The 19462-nt window shown below is 41.2% G+C and overlaps 1 protein-coding gene across 1 annotated transcript; it reads left to right on the plus strand.

Annotated features, from left to right (window-relative positions):
* The first annotated feature begins 225 nt into the window (after positions 1–225).
* Positions 226–13796, plus strand: LOC126455601 (uncharacterized). Its single transcript, XM_050091362.1, has 2 exons — positions 226–375; positions 12720–13796. The coding sequence occupies exon 2, from the start codon at positions 12729–12731 to the stop codon at positions 13512–13514; it is 786 nt and encodes a 261-aa protein (XP_049947319.1). The 5' UTR covers positions 226–375; positions 12720–12728; the 3' UTR covers positions 13515–13796.
* Positions 13797–19462: the final 5666 nt, after the last annotated feature.

Consider the following 19462-nt stretch of genomic DNA (forward strand, 5'->3'; position numbering starts at 1 on the left):
TGTTGGGTGTAGAGGGGGGGGGGGGGGGGATGTCGGCTGTCAAGTCGTTCTACTCGCTCAACATCCTGACAGGGATAGTTCTTCGGTCGGTCGGTCGGTCAAAACGCCTACACACGTCCAATTTGGGGGTCGGTCGGTGCGTTTGTGAGGCGTTTAAGTGAGACGGCACACGGCCTTGGCCTTCAAATGGGACCGCTGCGCCACAGCTGTATAATAAGGCGCTCCTCTCCGGCACATGACGTGTGATGCGTTAAGCTGCTAGCGTTGACGAAGCGCACAAGCTAGCGCGCCAGTTAGTTCAGTCTCGCGTCTCACTGCGGTTGTACTCTGGTAGCTGCCAACATCTATAGCAGTCTTCGAAGTTATATAATACTAGTACGTATTTTCACTGATATTTAAAAGCGTCCTTACGTTTTCAGTTATTCTTGAACTAAGGCGACTAAAATCTATTGCTGCTATTCAATTTGCTTCGTATTGCGCTAGTGAAATAGTGCACTACATCTTTTCACTTTCTACGTTAATTAAACTGTTGTTGTGATTTTATTTGGCAAGTTTTGGTTTGTGTGTGTTACTTTGATTCAATCTACTTACTCTTCTCTTTTTAATTTTATAATTGCCAGTTTAGGACTCTTCCTGCTACTTGATTAATTACCGTTCCGCGAATGAAACTAGTATAGATGATTTCATGTTTGGGGAAAATTTACGACGGGAACGTGAGTGGGAAAACTGTGATGCTGTCTCCTTAGATAAAGTTGTGTTAGTAGCTTTTAAGCTGCTGCTGGTGGTGGTGGTGAAAATAATAATGGGATTCGAAGGTCATAAAAGTTTCATTTTGCGAAGCTGTTAGTAGACTGAAATTCTTGACACTTCCATTTCTGAACAGCTCGTGTCGTAGTGGCTCAGTCAGGATATGTACCGCTGAACACCTTTACGACCTCCTAAGCTTGTACGCGCGTTTATTTTTCTGCGGTGTGTCCGTTTAGTTTATCACAAAGGCATTATTTTCTGATAGTTCATTTAACGTTCAACATACTGGGAGTGGAGGGGGGGGGGGGGGGATTCACAGTTCCGGAGATGTACTGCTCAGGAAAGGGATAAATTATGCTGCCAACAAAATCTCTGAGAAATCCAGTGCTATTAGCTGTGTGAAGTTAAATTTGCAAATAAATTAGAAATCTTGTTTCGACAAACTCTTTACGTACACCAGAGAAATAGTTTACTGCGCACTTTTTTTATTGCAAAAGTATTACAGCTGTTAAAAGACAACACTTTCTGTTGATTCGTTTGTAATTGGTCAGTGTGCAACCACGTTCAGATGCAAGTTAACTTTGACCCATTAATTGGCTGGATCCATTTCATTACTATGTCGTGCAAGCGACCCATCGAATATTAAATAAGCGAATTCTATGTTTCTCGATATTTTCTGAGAGCATTTAAATTTATCTTTATTACCGTTTTGACTGATACGGACCGCAAAAATTTCCTCTCCTGTTCAACCTTTGTATCTCGGGAAGTAATAACTCAACGCACTCAATTATTTGTCGGACAAATTCCAGTATCTGTCCACCCCTAAAATTTGTGATCTCTATGGCTCTTTCTAGCTTCGTGGAGGTTATTCCCTGTTGTCTCAAACCATGTCCTATCGTCCTGCTACTTACGATTGTATTCCTCATGCCGCGCGGGATTAGCCGAGCCGTCTGGGTCGCTGCAGTCATGGACTGTACGGCTGGTCCGGCGGAGGCCCGAGTCCTCCCTCGGGCTTGTGTGTGTGTGTGTGTGTGTGTGTGTGTGTGTGTGTGTGTGTGTGTGTGTGTGTGTGTGTGTGTGTGTGTTTTAGGATAATTAGGTTAAGTAGTGTGTAAGCTTAGCGACTGATGACCTTAGTTAAGTCCCATAAGATTTCACACACACTGATTTCTATAAATTACGCAGAATATTTAGTGAGATCATCAAGTAGACTCTTACTGGATCGTGTTAGTAACACACAATCATAATTTCGAGTGGCCCTAAAGATATGAGTGATAAAATTCGCGTAAGGTATTGACTTGGCAAGAGGTACAACAACGTGGAAAGTATTACCGGAAAAAGGCGACCTGTACAGTTATTCTAGCCGCGGCTTTGGGCTGGTGTAGGAATAATGAGTCATTCATCATATGGATAGAAGATGCGGAGGAGACGTGAACCCGACACTTCGCCTGAAGATGGCAAGTAAGAAACTTGCTGAAACGTTACCAGAGAACGATGCAATGAATCTGCTGTCAACCCGAGGAGATTAGATCATATGGATAGAACGTTAAAGTGCAGTAATAATTGACGACAGCCTACTCGAAACAAGTCATGACACACTCAGGAGCACCAATGGAGAAAGTTTACTGACAGGGCGATCATTCAGTACGGTTGCAGTATGAGCTAGATTTGTTTTTGTTCATTGATAGGAAATCAGTTAATTCCAGAAAGTAACCGATTTCAAAATGTTTTATCGGTCTGTTGGAATGTTTTGATACATTACTGAGCTAAAGTAGGATTCAAATCTCTAGACAGTCATTGGCTTTAAGCTTTGTTAAAGATGCAAAAACTGTGTTAGATATGTTAGAGAGCAATTAATTTCTACATAACGAACGGTATCATGAGGCCCACTAGTGATACTTAAACAAAAGTTCTCTGCATCAGTCATCTATTGTACCATTAGACAGTTCAGTGGTTCACGTCATCTTCAGGAGAAAAATTACGTAGCAACACTCCCAGTAGTGAGGGGAAAACACGTTTATAATGCTTACTGAAACCAGATATCTAATTGCGTAGCTTTCCACCCGAATGAAATGCCTTATGGTGTAATAAGTATTTTGCCATCATTGTATAGTACACTGTTCAGACAAAACATTTATGGCGAAACTGAGAACCTACTATTCTGGTACATTTAAAACAGTATGTCTAACAGATTATTTCGTCTAAATAGTTGCTGGATTCAATCATAACATCCAGAAAGCATTTAACAGGTCTTACTCACCGCCTATACAGATTATTACTACATAATGACTAACAAAAATTGTTTGTCTACAGTAGCATACTCTCGATGAGATAGCTAATGATCTCGTAAAATTTATGGTGATATGACGCCCACAGTGACGAACACTGGAATATCGAGAGGCTTCCTCCATGAGCACAGTAATAGTGGAGTAGAACATACACAGTAACACAGTAGCATAGGGATATGCCATGGCAGCCCTTAAAACGTTTTAAATGAATCAGCCATACTTCCACAGCGATTTGTAGTGTGTGAAAACACAGCTAAACCGAACTTCTATAGCTACAGACTAGCAAAGATAAGGGAATGTTTCCCGCAACCACATCCTCGACCGCAAGGCTGAGTACTTGACCAAGAAACGCGGCTGTCAAAATTTCGTAAATCACTTCACCCGCTGTGTGCCGAAGCTCTGACGGTGAAATTGCACCCGGCTCGAATTAGTTTTTACCAAGTCCGTACACTGAGATATGACGGTTATCAATGGCGAACCTATCTAAAACTAAATAGCATCAAATTACTTAATTCTTTTGAGTGTATAAATGAAGTTTTGCTGTAAGCACTTTCACGTCATGAGAATTTGCGCTATTTTGCGGACAGATATCGCAATTCTGTAAAATAACGTAGAGGCTGATCATTGTGGAGTTGTACTGCGAGCTTATGGTACCGCACATGTCGATGAAATGTATTTAAGTAAAAGGAAATCGTATTGCATTGATATTAACTCCCTACCTCACAATCATTACTGCAGACACCTGCAATATTCCTGAATGAAGGGGGCATTGCGACAGTACGTTCAATTTGACATTTAGTAACTATATAAGCATATTGTGGTTACATCCAGTTGCATGTACTGTCTGCCTTCCATTACGCTAATTACCAGTTAAATTGCGGGTGACCATGCCAGTGTTCTTTAGGCTTTGTTGAAATTGTCCGCAAGACAAAGCAGAGTAAGTTCATTTGTATGAAAAAAGCAGAGGTGTAAGATGCAGCAGATCGTGAGGAATGTGGAGACGGGTAAAAATATACTGAATTTCACAGGTTAAATAAATCGGTTAGATACATCATTTTATATGTAGAAACACTGAAAAATCATGAGGCAGCTACAACACGTCAATTCCATGAATGATCTTTTCTTTTCCGCCAAGCTCTGATAGTTCTAGAAAGGAATATCAAATAAATTATGAAATACATGGCTCAAGGAAAAATTTTTGTGCTGTCCACAATATACCATAATACTGAAGGGAAAATTCTAGAGTTCTCACTGAACATGACTTCTACGAATGTAGATAAATATCCATCACGCACGAGTGACATCATAGGAATTCTAGTGCTAAGCACGTGTTGCTAACGTTGTTAGTCAACCTGAGAACACATTAACATTGCTTTCTTGTGGAATCAAATAAGAGTTTTGGTATGAGAAATAATTAACGTGTATTTAATGAGTCCACCAGAGTTACCTACTTTCTGGTGGCTATTTAGAACGATGAAGATAGCAAGAAACACAGTAGTACATGCTAAATACGTTGCTAGCGTTTTGAGACGCAAAATCCCCAAGCTTGGCGATCTTTTACAGGAGCTCGAAATTTAGCGCGGACTTCAATGCGAGATGCCTATAACAGTTTCCACACCGAAACTGTCTCGAAACCTGGCAGAAAATCAAAAGATTCTGATCGTATGTGGAGTACGTTAGCGGCAAGAAACAATAAATGCCTTCTCTGCGTGGTAGCATTGGGTGCTGCCAAAGCAGGATCACTAAACACAGCCTTCCGAAATGCCTTCACTAACGGAGACGAAGTAAATACTCCAGAATTCGAATCGAGAACAGCTGCCAACATAAGTAACGTAGAAGTAAATATCCTCGGAGTAGTGAAGAAATATAAATCACTTAATAAAAGCAAGTCTCCTGGTTCAGACTGTACACCAATTAGGTTCCTTTCCGAGTATGCTGATGCATTAGGTCCATACTTAACAATCGTATACAAGCGTTCGCTCGACGAAAGATCCGCGCCCAAAGACTGGAAAGTTGCACGGGTCACACTAAGTCAAGAAAGGCAGGAGTAATCCAATAACTTACAGGCCCATATCGTTAACGTCGATATGCAGCAGGATTGTAGAACGTGTGTGTTCAAACATAATGAATTACCTCGAAGAAAAAGGTCTATTGACACAGTCACCATGGGTTTTAAAACATCGTTCCTGTGAAACACAACTAGCTCTTTATTCACATGAAGTGTTGAGTGCTATTGAGAAGGAGTTTCAGATGGATTCCGTATTTCAGGATTCCCGGAAGGCTTTTGACCCTGTACCACACAAGCGGCGCGTAGTGAAATGGCGTGCTTATGGAATATCGTTTCAGTTATGTGACTGGATTTGTGATTTCCTGTCAGAGGGGTCATTGTTCGTAGTAATTGACGGAAAGTCATCGAGTAAAACAGAAGTGCTTTCCTGCGTTCCACAAGGTAGTGTTGTTATAGGCCCTTTGCTGTTCTTTATCTATATAAACGATTTTGGAAACAATCTGAGCAGCCGTCTTAGGTTGTTTGCAGATGACGCTGTCGTTTATAGACTAATAGTCATCAGAAGATCAATACAAACTGCAAACCGATTTAGAAAAGATATCTGAAAGGTGCGAAAAGTGGCAGTTGCCCCTAAATAACGAGAAGTGAGGTCATCCACATGAGTGCTAAAAGGGACGCGTTAAACTTCGGCTACACTATAAATCAGTCTAATCTAAAAGCCGTAAGTTATATACATAGGTATTACAATTACAAACAACTTAAATTGAAAGGAACACACAGAAAATGTTGTGGGGGAAGTCTAACCAAAGACTGCGTTTTATTGGCAGGACACTCAAAAAATGTAACAGACGTACTAAGGAGACTGCCTACACTGCGCTTGTCCATCCTCTTTTAGACTACCGCTGCGCGGTGTGGGATCCTTGCCAGATATAACTGTCGGAGTACATCGAAAAAGTTCAAAGAGAGGCAGCACGTTTTGTATTATCGCGAAGTATGGGAGAGTGTGTCACAGAAATGATACAGGATTTGGGCTGGACATCATTAAAAGAAAGGCGTTTCACGTTGCGACGGAATCTTCTCACGACATTCCAATCACTAAATTTCTCCTCCGAATGCTAAAATATTTTGTTGACTCCGGCCTTCATAGGGAGGAACGATCACCACGATAAAAATAAGAAATCAGAACTCGTACGGAAATGTGTTCATTCTTTCCGCGCGCTATGAGAGATTGGAATAATAGAGAATTGTGAAGGTAGTTAGATGAGCCCTATGGCAAGCACTTGAATGTGATTTGCAGAGTATCCGTGTAGATTTAGAAAGTATATTCATGCGTTGTCAAGAGCGTGGTCTGCATTTCTAACTGCTTTGTCGCCTTCAAATGACCTATGGAACTACGAAATATCCTAATAGATAACAGAAATAGTATCTGACAGCGAAATCATGGCTAATCAATTAATTACAGGGAACAAACAGCACAGCGATACATATTCTGGGGAGCGTAAGCGTAAAATGTACTACTCTCACCACAGCTGCTTCGTGCGGCAGTCTTACTACATGGCTGTAAATTACAGAAACCATTTGAAGCGTTTTTCTCCTCTAGTGGTCTTCTCTTGTTGCGACTGGGCGGTGTTCTCAGACATAAATACAAGCAGTACCTCATTGACTCCTGATACAGCGGCTTCCTGTTATTTAAAGTTGCGTGTCAGAGGACAGTCGTCTTGCTCAAATTTATGTTGCTGGAAACGTACTTTCGTGGTAGATCTATGGTGCAGAAATCCCATATAGACGCTAAAAAAAAGTGATGAATCTAACGTTATACGAAGGGCAGTGACGTTATAAGAAGGTACTTCCCACAACACAATCACTTTGAAACATCGAACTACTCGCACTTACGGCAGCCTGCTGAGTTCATCCAGTGTCTTACCCGAAACCTAGAAAAAATGATTTCCGCGGTAAACGGACAAAAGTAAAATACGGTCAATAAACAGTACAGGGAAGAAGAGAAGCTTTCGGAATGTTGATACAAAAGAATGCTAAAGATTAGCTGCGTTTAACGGAAAACCAATGAAGTTACTGAATCGAATAGTGCAGAACAAAACTTTTCGCTCAACTAAAAGAAGGGGTGTACTGATAAGACATATCCAGTATTACGTCTGTAAGATTTTGGCATTCGTTCTTGTAGCTTTTACAAAGTCTTGAACCTCAATGTTTTAATATGCACATCTTTTAATCATAGTTCTAAGCAGCTCGAACTGAAACGTTAAAAAGATTCCCGAGGGTGGCTGAATCCCAGAGAAACAGCATGGAGCGCACGTAAATCACTGTCACCCCATAACTAAGATATGCTCATTAAACATTAAGGGTTAAAAATACGTACTTCACAAAAGAACTAGCTGATTATCAACCACGAAGGCAGGCAATAATTACGTTTCATTAGTCGGTAACAACTTCAACTGTACAATACGGCCGGCCGCTGTGACCGAGCGGTTCTAGGTGCTTCACACCGGAACCGGGCGCCTGCTACGGTCGCAGGTTCGAACCCTGCCTCGGGCATGGATGTGTGTGATGTCCTTAGTTAGGTCTAAGTAGTTCTAAGTTCTAGGGGACTGATGACATATGTTAAATCCCATAGTGCTTACAGCCATTTGAACCATTTGTACCAGACACTTCGTAAAAACAATTGTTACTTGATCGTCTTTGAAAAGTTCTACGGCCCATAACTCTATTAAAGCTTCGTTATGGCAAAAGATCATGTAACTGGAACGTGAAGCATTTCGTTATTGACCATTAGTTTGAAAGACTTTTTTTGACCAACATTTTTAGACTCTAGGATACAGTTGGAAAATTCACTGACTAAATACACAAGTTCAAATACACATGTCTTAGATATCTACGCAGTTCCCTCTTTACTGCACAGCAACACGTCTCCAATAATTTCGGTTTCCATACGGAGTGTACAACTAAGTATTTACGCGCTGGGCCACATTCAATCTTTTCTGCAATAGGTAACACATGAAATGCTACAACAGATCTATTGTCGATGCGGCATGGTAGATTATAGCAGCAGTGGCATTTAGCTGACATCCATGTAGCAATGGAAACTTAACATTTCCTCGCTGAAGTCCAGGACGACATTGTTTCCTGCGACATAGATTTATTAAAGATGCGTGGTGCCCCAAACATTAAGGGTAAAAATGGCCTCCTGAGGGTGATCGTGCTAGATAGTCCAACTCGTGCGTTAATTGTTGAAATCCCGAGTTGGCTATGGGAGGTCCCTGCCCATAATTCTCCAAACGTTCTCAACTGGGGAGAGCTCCGGGCACCTGTCTGGTGAAGGTAGGGTTTGGCGAGCTCGAATAAAAGCAGTGGAAACTCTAGCCGTCTGCGGGTGGGCTTTATCTTGCAGAAATGTAATGAGACTTAGGGCAACAAGACACTGAGCGAGCGAGTGCAGTTATCTTTACATAACATCAAATATTGTAAAATATACTATTAAATGAATGAGGTCTCAACCCATCAAGTCCGCAGCTCGTGGCATCGCGGTCGCGTTCTCGCTTCCCGAGCACGGGGTCCCGGGTTCGATTCCCGGCGGTATCAGGGATCTTCACCTGTGTCGAGATGACTGAGTGTTTGTGTTATCATTATTTCATCATTATTCATGAAAGTGGCGAGTTTGTACTGAGGAAAGGTTGGGAATTTGTACGGGCGCTGATAACCGCGCGGTTGAGCGCGCCACAAACCAAACATCGTTAACCCATCAAAGCGCAAAGGTGAACAAAGACTTTGGGTGTATTAAGACACGAACCTGTGAAACATCACACATCAGTTTGTAACTGTGCATCTCTCTTCCTTAGGCTACAATGAACTTCCATAACGTGTGACCTTGACATTCATGTTACTATCTTCGGAAGGCTAAAACCACAGTGATAATTACAAATAATCGTACCAAGTAAGTTTTTGATGGGTTTTCAATGTGCCTCTCCATTGAAATGGCGTTCTTTCATAACATGTAGGTTACATTCCGAAAATTAAACATAAGTTTCCCGTCATTTTATGACATCAAATCGTACTAATAAACGAATGGTTTTCATGAGATCAACTTACTGATGCTTCGACACGGCATATAATTCTAGGAAGTAACTTAATACCAAACCTATCAAATACGGGCGTCTATTGAAGGCCAATATGGTGTTTCCAGTCTCTGTACTAAAGAGATGACATGCATATGACGTAGATGGCGTTCCTACATCTCATGGGTACACGCTGAAACGGACGTTCAAAATGTCATGCCTGATATTGTTCTACATTTTCTGAAACATGCCCGAACATGCTTTTTTCCCGCTATGAATTCAGAAACTAGGCACGCTCACTGTTGACGTTCGAATACACGGTCCGTGTGCCGATGTCTTGTGGAAGGGAAGCCATAAAAGCGTTAGCTTCGTGTGTACGTGATCCTGTTGTAACTTTCCGTGTATCATACATGGAGGTGCAAAATAGGGTCCAGCCCAGCATTTGACTGAACGTGCTTGGGAAACCGACTAAAGCAGACTCTGAGGGTGGCCGATGTACCAGCCAGTAGCTGATGCGTCACTCGGATTCCATCTTCGTCTGGCACATCTTCCTGTCTCGCAAGCTAGCGCGTAGAGTTTAGACTACCAGCAGGTAACAAATTGTTTGACAGTAAAAACATAATATCCATTTTCCTTCATTTGTTCCTCGTCCAAGTCTTGGTTTAAGATCCCATGTAAAATGTGTAACTCTGAAAATGAGGTTCGTAACACTGCATAACTTACACAACGCGAGCACTGCCTACTACCATCTGGACAGATTTTCAGTACTTCATGCAGGGTCATCTTATAGCCATACGTTACGCGGCTGAATCTCGTTCGTTTTCTCGCTCATCAGTTAACGTTACTTCTTCGTTTTTTATTCACTATTTTTATTCACTGTCAAAATATAAGAAATTACTTATTCAAGAGTGAATTTATTAAATTTACGATCTCAGAGCGACTGAACCCATCTGCTCATGACCTCACAATTGCTGTTGTATTGGTTGGACGTTCCATTGGTCACTTTGTTTTGTAATGATGTGGAATGTCATTTTACTGAATGTTAATGCAACTGATCTTTAAATATGGCATCATACTGACCATTTACAGATTTTATGAAACAGAAAAATATTTGCTTTAAGAACATTTTTGCAGTAAGACATCTTCCTAAATAAAATTTCATCTGAGCCGAAGAAGAGTTGTCCAGGTGGTGACTTGCATCCAGGAACATTTTTATGACTACAGCGCTGTTGTTATACTATACGTAACCAGAACGTTTAAACATACCTGCATAATTCAATGCTGGCTGACAATTTAAAAAAAAGTAGGTGAAGTCAAGGAATTCACTACCTGGGCAGCAAAATAACCAGTAATGGACGGAGCAAGGAGGACATCAAAAGCAGACTAGCACTGTCAAAAAGAGCAGTCCTTGCCAAGAGAAGTCTACTAGTGTCAAACAAAGGTCTTAATTTGAGGAAAGAATTTCTGAGAATGTACGTTTGGAGGACATCATTTTACGGTAGTGAAACGTGACCTGTGGGAAAAGCGGAACAGAAAAGAAACGAAGCACTTGAGACGTGGAGCTACAGACGAATGTCTGTAAGGTAAGGATGAGGTGGTTCTGCCCAGAATAGAAGATAGAAATATGTGGAAAACCCTGACAGTGCAGGGACAGGATGACAGGAAGTATGTTAATACAGCGGGGAACGACTCCCACGGTACTAGAGGGAGCTGTAGAGGGTAAAAACTGTAAAGGAAGACAGATTGGAATACATCCAGCAAATAGAGGACGTAGGTTACTGACGAGTTTGATACAGGAGAGGAATTCGTGCTGGGCCGCATCAAACCAGTAAGAACAATAACGACTAAAACATAAACTAAAGGTTGCTGGTCTTTTTGGCATCCATGTTTATAGTCTACTAGAGGTGTAGCAGATTAAATGTAATTTACAATGTTTGCTGACTGTTACTAGATTTATTTTTGCAGAAAGGAACATCGTTCACCTGGTGTTGAAACTTTGTGAAACGTCAAATGTGGTTGTCATTAGCTCTTGATATCTAAGTACGAACAATTCATATCTCCCAAAAACCTGAAAAACTTCGCTGAAATCATTTATCGGCGAATGACTGTGGTGGAATATTACCTCTGGTTTAAGAACAAGGGAGTCCAGTGAGCTGTGACGAAGCTGTGTGCTGGATGATCGGGTATTCTATGTTGTACATTAACATGCAATTCCGTTTTTCAAAAGTTTACGCGAATATCAAGGACAGCGATGCATGATTCGACCAACCCATCAGCTTCCACGCATCCCTGTATCCTTCGCCGAGAAAGTTGCTGGTATATGAAATAGGACTCAATCATTATCAAGGAATTCACTGAATGCACCTTGATTCATGTAGAGAATTATATATTTTCAGTATTTCCACACTTCACAATTTCAGTATCGTTTAACATCACGAGTGGATGCTGTTGCCATATCGGACGAAATTTCATAGATTAAAACTTCTCCTTTTACTAGAAGAGAAATAATCCGAAGAAAATATGCTATCCCACGGAGCAAGCGTCGCTCGTACAAGATAGCGCTTAGCTAACTCGCTGCAGTCATTTCTTTATCTCTGGCTGCCCTCGGCCGCGTAGCGAAAATTCACATAATGCACACTTTACACACTACCGATAAGTCCATAGAGCGATGGGGATAGCATATTGTGCCGTGTAAAGAGACATTGAAATTCCATATAAACTGAATCGGAACAATTTCAGATGCACTATTAAATTAGTTTCTCGTTTCCATGCAGAGCACGCTACTCGCATAGAAATTAATCAATGGCTTGATAATGTGTTAATGGCTTGTTAAGAGTCAGAGTAGTTGATATTTAGCGTAGAATCAACGTGAAATAGCTTTCTTTTTTTTTTTTTTTTCTCCAGACATTTTGTGCAACTGACTTAAACTCCGTGTCAGGTCACGAAAATTGACAATGGCTGCGAGAGCGGTGTGCTAATCCTACGCCCCCTCCATACTGCCTCCAATGCCGCCATTGGCGGTGGATGGCACGGTGGTCGGTCGATGTCGATGGGCCTGCCAGGGTCTGTGGACAGAGTTCACGCAAGTAAAATTTTTACCTCAACATCTGTGTCATGCTTTTCTTTCCCTTTTTTTTGCCCCCGTCTGAAGTGAGGTGGCTTAACTTCTCTAGACTGGATGGAGTAATGCGCGCCTGAAAGAAGCAGCAGTTTAGATTGTTCTCTGTAAAACCACGGAGTAAGTTATGGTCGGAGCAAGGCACATTCCAAAGTAACGTAATTCAAATCACGTGTCTGCAAAACCGACTAAGACCACCGTAATAAACTGTATACAGTCAATGTCTGTGTTGATCCTTGAGCAAAACAATCGTCAATTTAATCGTCAAACTGAGAGTGCTCCGTTATTATGAAGCCAAAGTTTTCAGGGTGAACAACTTTTTTTCACCTTAAACAATATCATGACCAAATATTTAGCAAATCTTTGGTAGTTAATATACGTCCAATTTTTAATGAAATTTGTATTCAGGGGACGTTAAGCTAACAGGCTTCCATTGTAATCCATTTTTTGATTATCTCGTTAGTCACTAGTATTTTGTTCTGTTTCAGGTGGCGAAAATGAAGAGACTTCTGAGCTTCCTCACACTACTCTTCGTTGCCTGCCAAATGTGCACAACGCAACAAGCTGTCGTGACTGCAACTGATCAATCTGGCCGCGTGTCCGGTGTGCACCCGTTGAGCGGCGATGTCAGCCCCTATGCGAGAGAACAGATGGGTCCGAGGCTTGACACCTGTCAACAGGATTTCGTTCAGCCGGTCGCAGATTTTATTCTCCGCGTCTTCAGAAGTCAGACTATAAAACGAGGAAAGCAGCAAGTCAAGATACCAGATGTCCACAAGACCAAGTTCAAGGGTGTCGGCCCCATTGGTTTTACAGTCCGCTTTGATGCCACAGAAGGCTGGCTGAGGGATCTATCCTCCCTACGGCGGGTCGGAAACGTAAGCATATCCCGTTATGGCAACAATGTAGTAATGGAATTCGGCGCGGGACTGCAAAAAATGGAGTTCGGTTATGATAAGTACGATCTCAAGGCTGGCCCTTTCTCGGCCAAAGGTCATATTAGTGGGGAAGTTTTCAACAGTTCAGTAACGGTCAGGGTCTCAATGGACGTCGGTGGTGAAACGTGCAGTCTCGTTCTATTGGACGTGAAGATCAGCATACCCGGAGAGATTAAAATGCAAGCGACAGGAATGGGGATGCTGAACATGTTTTATTCACAAATTATGTCGTCAGTCACCAAGAAATTGGAAGAGGGCCTGCCCAAAGCGGAGGCTAGTCTTAGCAGGAGCATTCAAGAAGTTTTTCAGAAGCTGCGCTGCGACGACGAACATGGTCTTATTTAATATGTCATTTGACGAATCAACGAGGAATGTAATATATAGTCCGACAAGTTTTCATTCCTCTGAAGTATTACTCGTGTGTCTGTCAGATTGTGAAAATGGGGATGAGTACGCATGGACGTAAAATTAGACTTAAGTGCTCAAGTCAGACGAAGAAATACGAAGTTTCTGTGAAATTTGACGAAGAAGTAATTTCTTCGTAACTTTTAAATGTAAAATGACACCCGATTTTTTTTTCCTTTCTAAATTTGTTGCAAGTCATAATAAATCGGACTGAGACACTTATCTTTCACTGTTTATGCACGAAAACCTAACTAAATCTTCCTCTACATGTATATTTACTATCTTCACACAGTTTGTTCATTAATTTCACATCTCCAATTAGTACTCTGATATTAGCCTACTCCAGTGTATGTATTGCCGTATCGAAAAATTAATTTGATTATTAGTATTATTTTCACAGATTAGATTGTTAGGTATAGTCAAGTCGACTCCGCGTTACATTCTTCTTCGAAACTGATAAACGTAACATACACAAAGTTGGTCATTGGAAGCTACGAGACAGACAGCTACATGGTAAGGCGCGTTGGGACCACACACATTAGGGGAAATAAGCCGTCCTGAAGAGAACTGCTGCAAAGACAATCGAAACCTAGTTTATATAATCCTTCTTTTCAAAGTGAATGCCTCTTCAAACAATTTCTCGTTTTCGGTCTGTAGGTAAATCTGTTAAAACACCCGTTATGTCAGCTAAACAACGTGGTACCCGGTGGTATAGTTTTCACATTCTGAAAAATAATCTGCAGTAAATTATGGTGTTGTCGTGAAACTGCTGTCATTCAATCTGCAGCCAACTATGTAGAAATTATATACATAATCTCCAGTGGAAAATGCACGAAGAGAGAAAGGTTGTCAACGTCAACGTCCCATCGGCGTCATTAAAGACAACCATACACGAGCATCTTGTTGACTTGGGACAAAGTATCTTGCAAAAGCGCAGAGCGAGATGGCAGGGCCAGTTGGTGAGAGCGTAGCTAAAAGTACTGATCCGTGCATCATCCCTACTAAATGTCTCCAGTGAACTGCATTCTCTCAACACACTTCACTACCGGGGTTTCCGTTCGTAATGAAGATTGTTGCTGGCAATCTTTGTTCACCCGTCGAGAGAGGACTGCTTCTAGATACTGAAGGTGTAAATGAAAACCAGTAGACTTAACGGACTGAATTGAATAAAATGTTGAGACTTGAAACAAATTTTTACAAAATAGTTCTAATTACTACTGCTAGTCAGTGAAAAACATGGTTGCACAGTGAAACTTTACATTAGTTTCGCCAGCTAAATTCTCACACTTGCGCAGAGAACTGAATTGGAACAGTCACAACTTAGAGCTTCATTTTCCATCAGATCTGCAAAGCTTCCGCGCAGATACGTAATTCCTTTTTTAAAAAAAAGGAGTAAAATAGTTTCATCCACTCAAGTCAGCGGTTCCAATGTATTGGAACTCAAATATTGACAATACTCTCAAAAACTGCTTTCTTTGCATGGAAATGCAGTAATCTTGTGGTAGTGATATTTGAAATTTAGTTCAGATTATCCTCGGTGTACGAAAACTTCATCACTCAAGAATGGAGTATACTGTTCTGTAATGTTTATGCCTCAAAGGAAAAGTACAGGGTGATTCGAAAAGAATACCACAACTTTAGGTATTTAAAACTCTGCAACGACAAAAGGCAGAGCTAAGCACTATCTGTCGGCGAATTAAGGGAGCTATAAAGTTTCATTTAGTTGTACAACCAAAACGGCATTGCCGGGCCGGTACTGCGAACGGCTGAAAGCAAGGGGAAACTACAGCCGTAATTTTTCCCGAGGGCATGCAGCTTTACTGTATGATTACATGATGATGGCGTCCTCTTGGGTAAAATATTCCGGAGGTAAAATAGTCCCCCATTCGGATCTCCGGGCGGGGACTACTCAAGAGGATGTCGTTATCAGGAGAATGAAAACTGGCGTTCTACGGATCGGAGCGTGGAATGTCAGATCCCTTAATCGGGCAGGTAGGTTAGAAAATTTAAAAAGGGAAATGGATAGGTTGAAGTTGGATATAGTGGGAATTAGTGAAGTTCGGTGGCAGGAGGAACAAGACTTCTGGTCAGGTGACTACAGGGTTATAAACACAAAATCAAATAGGGGTAATGCAGGAGTAGGTTTAATAATGAATAGGAAAATAGGAATGCGGGTAAGCTACTACAAACAGCATAGTGAACGCATTATTGTGGCCAAGATAGATACGAAGCCCACACCTACTACAGTAGTACAAGTTTATATGCCAACTAGCTCTGCAGATGACGAAGAAATTGAAGAAATGTATGATCAAATAAAAGAAATTATTCAGATTGTGAAGGGAGACGAAAATTTAATAGTCATGGGTGACTGGAATTCGAGTGTAGGAAAAGGGAGAGAAGGAAACATAGTAGGTGAATATGGATTGGGGGACAGAAATGAAAGAGGAAGCCGCCTGGTAGAATTTTGCACAGAGCACAACATAATCATAACTAACACTTGGTTTAAGAATCATGAAAGAAGGTTGTATACATGGAAGAACCCTGGAGATACTAAAAGGTATCAGATAGATTATATAATGGTAAGACAGAGATTTAGGAACCAGGTTTTAAATTGTAAGACATTTCCAGGGGCAGATGTGGACTCTGACCACAATCTATTGGTTATGACCTGTAGATTAAAACTGAAGAAACTGCAAAAAGGTGGGAATTTAAGGAGATGGGACCTGGATAAACTAAAAGAACCAGAGGTTGTACAGAGATTCAGGGAGAGCATAAGGGAGCAATTGACAGGAATGGGGGAAATAAATACAGTAGAAGAAGAATGGGTAGCTTTGAGGGATGAAGTAGTGAAGGCAGCAGAGGATCAAGTACGTAAAAAGACGAGGGCTAGTAGAAATCCTTGGGTAACAGAAGAAATATTGAATTTAATTGATGAAAAGAGAAAATATAAAAATGCAGTAAGTGAAACAGGCAAAAAGGAATACAAACGTCTCAAAAATGAGATTGACAGGAAGTGCAAAATGGCTAAGCAGGGATGGCTAGAGGACAAATGTAAGGATGTAGAGGCCTATCTCACTAGGGGTAAGATAGATACCGCCTACAGGAAAATTAAAGAGACCTTTGGAGATAAGAGAACGACTTGTATGAATATCAAGAGCTCAGATGGAAACCCAGTTCTAAGCAAAGAAGGGAAAGCAGAAAGGTGGAAGGAGTATATAGAGGGTCTATACAAGGGCGATGTACTTGAGGACAATATTATGGAAATAGAAGAGAATGTAGATGAAGATGAAATGGGAGATATGATACTGCGTGAAGAGTTTGACAGAGCACTGAAAGACCTGAGTCGAAACAAAGCCCCCGGAGTAGACAATATTCCATTGGAACTACTGACGGCCGTGGGAGAGCCAGTCCTGACAAAACTCTACCATCTGGTGAGGATGATGTATGAGACAGGCGAAATACCCTCAGACTTCAAGAAGAATATAATAATTCCAATCCCAAAGAAAGCAGGTGTTGACAGATGTGAAAATTACCGAACTATCAGCTTAATAAGTCACAGCTGCAAAATACTAACACGAATTCTTTACAGACGAATGGAAAAACTAGTAGAAGCCAACCTCGGGGAAGATCAGTTTGGATTCCGTAGAAACACTGGAACACGTGAGGCAATACTGACCTTACGACTTATCTTAGAAGAAAGATTAAGGAAAGGCAAACCTACGTTTCTAGCATTTGTAGACTTAGAGAAAGCTTTTGACAATGTTGACTGGAATACTCTCTTTCAAATTCTGAAGGTGGCAGGGGTAAAATACAGGGAGCGAAAGGCTATTTACAATTTGTACAGAAACCAGATGGCAGTTATAAGAGTCGAGGGACATGAAAGGGAAGCAGTGGTTGGGAAGGGAGTAAGACAGGGTTGTAGCCTCTCCCCGATGTTGTTCAATCTGTATATTGAGCAAGCAGTAAAGGAAACAAAAGAAAAATTCGGAGTAGGTATTAAAATTCATGGAGAAGAAATAAAAACTTTGAGGTTCGCCGATGACATTGTAATTCTGTCAGAGACAGCAAAGGACTTGGAAGAGCAGTTGAATGGAATGGACAGTGTCTTGAAAGGAGGATATAAGATGAACATCAACAAAAGCAAAACAAGGATAATGGAATGTAGTCTAATTAAGTCGAGTGATGCTGATGGAATTAGATTAGGAAATGAGGCACTTAAAGTAGTAAAGGAGTTTTGCTATTTGGGGAGCAAAATAACTGATGATGGTCGAAGTAGAGAGGATATAAAATGTAGGCTGGCAATGGCAAGGAAAGCGTTTCTGAAGAAGAGAAATTTGTTAACATCCAGTATTGATTTAAGTGTCAGGAAGTCATTTCTGAAAGTATTCGTATGGAGTGTAGCCATGTATGGAAGTGAAACATGGACGATAAATAGTTTGGACAAGAAGAGAATAGAAGCTTTCGAAATGTGGTGCTACAGAAGAATGCTGAAGATTAGATGGGTAGATCACATAACTAATGAGGAAGTATTGAATAGGATTGGGGAGAAGAGAAGTTTGTGGCACAACTTGACCAGAAGAAGGGATCGGTTGGTAGGACATGTTCTGAGGCATCAAGGGATCACCAATTTAGTATTGGAGGGCAGCGTGGAGGGTAAAAATCGTAGAGGGAGACCAAGAGATGAATACACTAAGCAGATTCAGAAGGATGTAGGTTGCAGTAGGTACTGGGAGATGAAAAAGCTTGCACAGGATAGAGTAGCATGGAGAGCTGCATCAAACCAGTCTCAGGACTGAAGACCACAACAACAACAACAACAGTTGTACATTTGTTCGCATGAGGCGCTGTTGACTAAGCGTCAGCGTCAGTTGATGCTAAGATGGCGACCGCTCAACAGAAAGCTTTTTGTGTTATTGAGTACGGCAGTTGTTCAGCGTGCATTTCGAACGAAGTATGGTGTTAAACCTCGTGATAGGTGGTTTATTAAACCTTGGTACAAAGAGTTTACAGAGAATGGGTGTTTGTGCAAAGGGAAAAGTTTTGGACGGCCGAGAACGAGTGATGAAAATGTAGCACGCATCCAGCAAGCATTTGTTCGCAGCCCAGGAAAATCGACTCGCAGAGCTAGCAGAGAGCTTCAAATTCCACAATCAACTGTATGGAGAGTCCTACGATAAAGGTTAGTTATGAAACCTTACCCCGAGGCGATGGATCGGCCGCCAGGCAGCCCGTGACAGAGCACTTCATCACTGGCCTCCAAGAAGCCCTGATCTTACCCCCTGCGATTTTTTCTTATGGGGGTATGTTAAGGATATGGTGTTTCGGCCACCTCTCCCAGCCACCATTGATGGTTTGAAACGAGAAATAACAGCAGCTATCCAAACTGTTACGCCTGATATGCTACAGAGTGTGTGGAACGAGTTGGAGTATCGGGTTGATATTGCTCGAGTGTCTGGAGGGGGTCATATTGAACATCTCTGAACTTGTTTTTGAGTGAAAAACCTTTTTAAATACTCTTTGTAAGGATGTATAACAGGTTATATTGTTTCTTTCATTAAATACACATTTTTAAAGTTGTGGTATTCTTTTTGAATCACCCTGTAAATGGCTAATTGGTCTAATTAGCAAATCTGTTATGAAAAATCATCCATTGTCCTTTCTAAATTGACTCCTTTCCACCTGGTTATCATTTAAATGAAAATCTAAATCTATTTAACAAGCACGTAAAGAATATTTCACATACAACTGATGAAATTCTACAAGTTGATGACTAACCGTTAAGAGAGAAAAGGGTGAATTGTTCCCTAGACACGCTAAAACACGAATCTCAAGAGGGGCTATTTAAAAATAGTATTCAGATCTTACGAGAGAGAACGCAGATGACACTA

The sequence above is a fragment of the Schistocerca serialis genome, chromosome 2, assembly GCF_023864345.2.
Source record: "Schistocerca serialis cubense isolate TAMUIC-IGC-003099 chromosome 2, iqSchSeri2.2, whole genome shotgun sequence".
NCBI classification, from domain to species: Eukaryota; Metazoa; Arthropoda; class Insecta; order Orthoptera; family Acrididae; genus Schistocerca; species Schistocerca serialis.